At 52.6% G+C, this 2,264-nt stretch overlaps 1 protein-coding gene across 1 annotated transcript in view; it reads left to right on the forward strand.

Moving 5' to 3' along the window:
• The first annotated feature begins 838 nt into the window (after positions 1–838).
• Farsa (phenylalanyl-tRNA synthetase alpha subunit) overlaps positions 839–2,264 on the forward strand; it is a 9,945-nt gene continuing 8,519 nt past the window's right edge. The window contains exon 1 of the mRNA XM_004635551.2: positions 839–1,019. Within this exon, the coding sequence (XP_004635608.1) occupies positions 873–1,019 (147 nt within the window). The 5' untranslated portion in view covers positions 839–872. The remainder of the gene's footprint in view (positions 1,020–2,264) is intronic.

The following is a 2,264-nucleotide window of genomic DNA, read 5'->3' on the forward strand; positions in this document are numbered from 1 at the left end:
TACCCAGCTGGAAGGTCTATAATTTCAAATCCCATTTTTATCAACTCCCTATAGAGCCCTGGGCAAGTTATATCACCTCTGAGTCTGTTTTCTCGTTTCTGAAATAGAGGTTATATGAGTAGCTACAACACAAAGTATTGAAAGAAATGCTAAAGCTCTAGCCAGGGTGGTGGTGCATGCCTATTACTCCAGCACTCCTGAGACTGAGGCAGAGGGCTGTCTTGCATTCAAAGCCAACCTAGGCTGCATAGTGAGTTCGAAACCAATCTGAACTGTATAGTGTGACCCTGTCTCAAAAATCCAAATAATAGGGGCCGGGGAGATGGCTCAGTAGAATAAACGCTTCCCTGGCAAGGGCAAGGGTTTGAGTTCAATTCCCGGTTGGGGGGGGGGATCTAAACAATAGTAATAGATAAAATTCCTAGCACTGGGCTGGGCACTTAAGAGGTACCCCACACAAGCTAGTGGACACCTTGATTGCAACTTTCTAAGTGAGCTCATCTCTTCTAGAGATGGAAAATGATCTCTTGCCAGCCCCCTTTGAAAATTTAAAACTAGTTGACAGAGCTGGGCATGCCCAAAGGTTGAATTAAGTTCAAAGTCACACAACTTGCTGGTGGTATAGGTGCATGGAACTGGAAACAAAACTTTTTGACCTTGGTTTCATCAGTTTACCTCGCGGGTGAAGAAAGGGGAAAGTAAAGTTCGAGGCTTTAGCACCTCTGGAGGCTCAGTTGCCACACCTCCAATGGCGACGTCCGGCGCCTGCACTTAATCCGTCACACTCAAGATGGTGACGCTGATGCCAGTTCCGGTTCCGGTTTCCGGGGCTAAGGCCTCGACTCGGCGGACGCACTGAGTGAGGGGCAGCCATGGCGGGTGGTCCTGTGGCGGAGCAATTGCTGCGGCGGTTGGAGGTGGTAGATGGCGGCCTGGACAGCGCGGAGCTGGCGACCCAGCTAGGCGTGGAGCACCAGGCGGTGGTGGGCGCGGTGAAGAGCCTGCAGGCTCTAGGCGAGGTGAGCCGAGCACGTGATGCGGGCGCCCCGTCCCACCCTCTGCACTCCTCTTGCCAGTCTTGTTTTATTTTGTTCAGTTCTGTTCTGATTTGTTTTATGCTAGACGGGGTCTCATTATGTAACCTAAGCTGGCCACGAACTCGCAGCGATCTTCCTGCCTCAGCTTCCCAGCTGTTGATATTGCAAGCGTACGCCACCATGCCAGCCTCCTTGCTAGACTTGCTTGCAAGTCAGGGTCCCTCAGGGCTGATTTGATGTCGTTGCAAGCAGGTCCACATTCTTTGGAGAATGCAAAGGCGTGAGGCAGGGTTGCGTGGATGGACGCAAGCGATAACGTCTCATGGGGGCAGGGGAGGTATGTGTTGGTGGAAGAAGATACATCTGCTGCCTTTCCAGAACTTTTAATCTCTCAGAGAGGAGCGCAGGTGACCAGCGTGATGGAGCAAACACGGGAAACTCAGCGGGCATAGCTGGCTACACTTGGGAGTCAGGGAGAGGGCAGGTGGAGGTGAAAGTGAGTCGAGGCTGTATGCTGTGGAGCAAAGCTGTACCCATTAAGAGGCAGGAAGGGTGACAGGTGACAGAGCAGCACAGCTGAAATTCAAGGCTTCCTGTGTAGCCTTTTGACTTGGATGCTGGGGAGCCATAGTAGGGGGTGGAGCCAGAAAGTGCGCAGGGTTTCTGCAGCACCTTTGGGAAGGTGAGGGTTGGGGGCAAAGGGGGTCACATCCCAGGAGACAGAGGGTGTGGTATCTAGTTTGGGAAGGCATCCGAGAAGAGAGGGGGCACATTCAGACGGACCAGGCGTTGGGTGATGGAGTCGTGGGAGTAGGGTGCAGAGGGCTGGGGTGCCGCTGAAAGCTGGAGTCACAGACCAGCATGTGATCTGTCAAGCACCAGTCCTGGGCCTAGCTGTGCAAGACTGCACCTGTCAGCCAGTCCTTGCCATGATCCTAGGGTAGTCACACTGTTGTCACCTTTTTTTCCCCAGATATAGTAATGGATGCTTGTGGTGCACTGCACCTTTAATGCCAGGATAGAGGAGGCTGAGCTGTGAGTTTGAGTTTGAAGCTAGCCTGTCGTACATAGTGAGTTTAAGGCCATCCTGAAGTACATGGTGAGACTCTGTCTTGAAAAAATTAAATAGGGGGGCTGGAGAGATGGCTCAGTGGTCTAAAGCACCTACTTGGAACAAGCTTGGCAAGGCATCAGGGACCGCGGTTCGATCCCCCAGCACCACATGCC

Source organism: Octodon degus, unplaced genomic scaffold (assembly GCF_000260255.1).
Source record: "Octodon degus isolate 3935 unplaced genomic scaffold, OctDeg1.0 scaffold00073, whole genome shotgun sequence".
Taxonomy (NCBI): Eukaryota; Metazoa; Chordata; class Mammalia; order Rodentia; family Octodontidae; genus Octodon; species Octodon degus.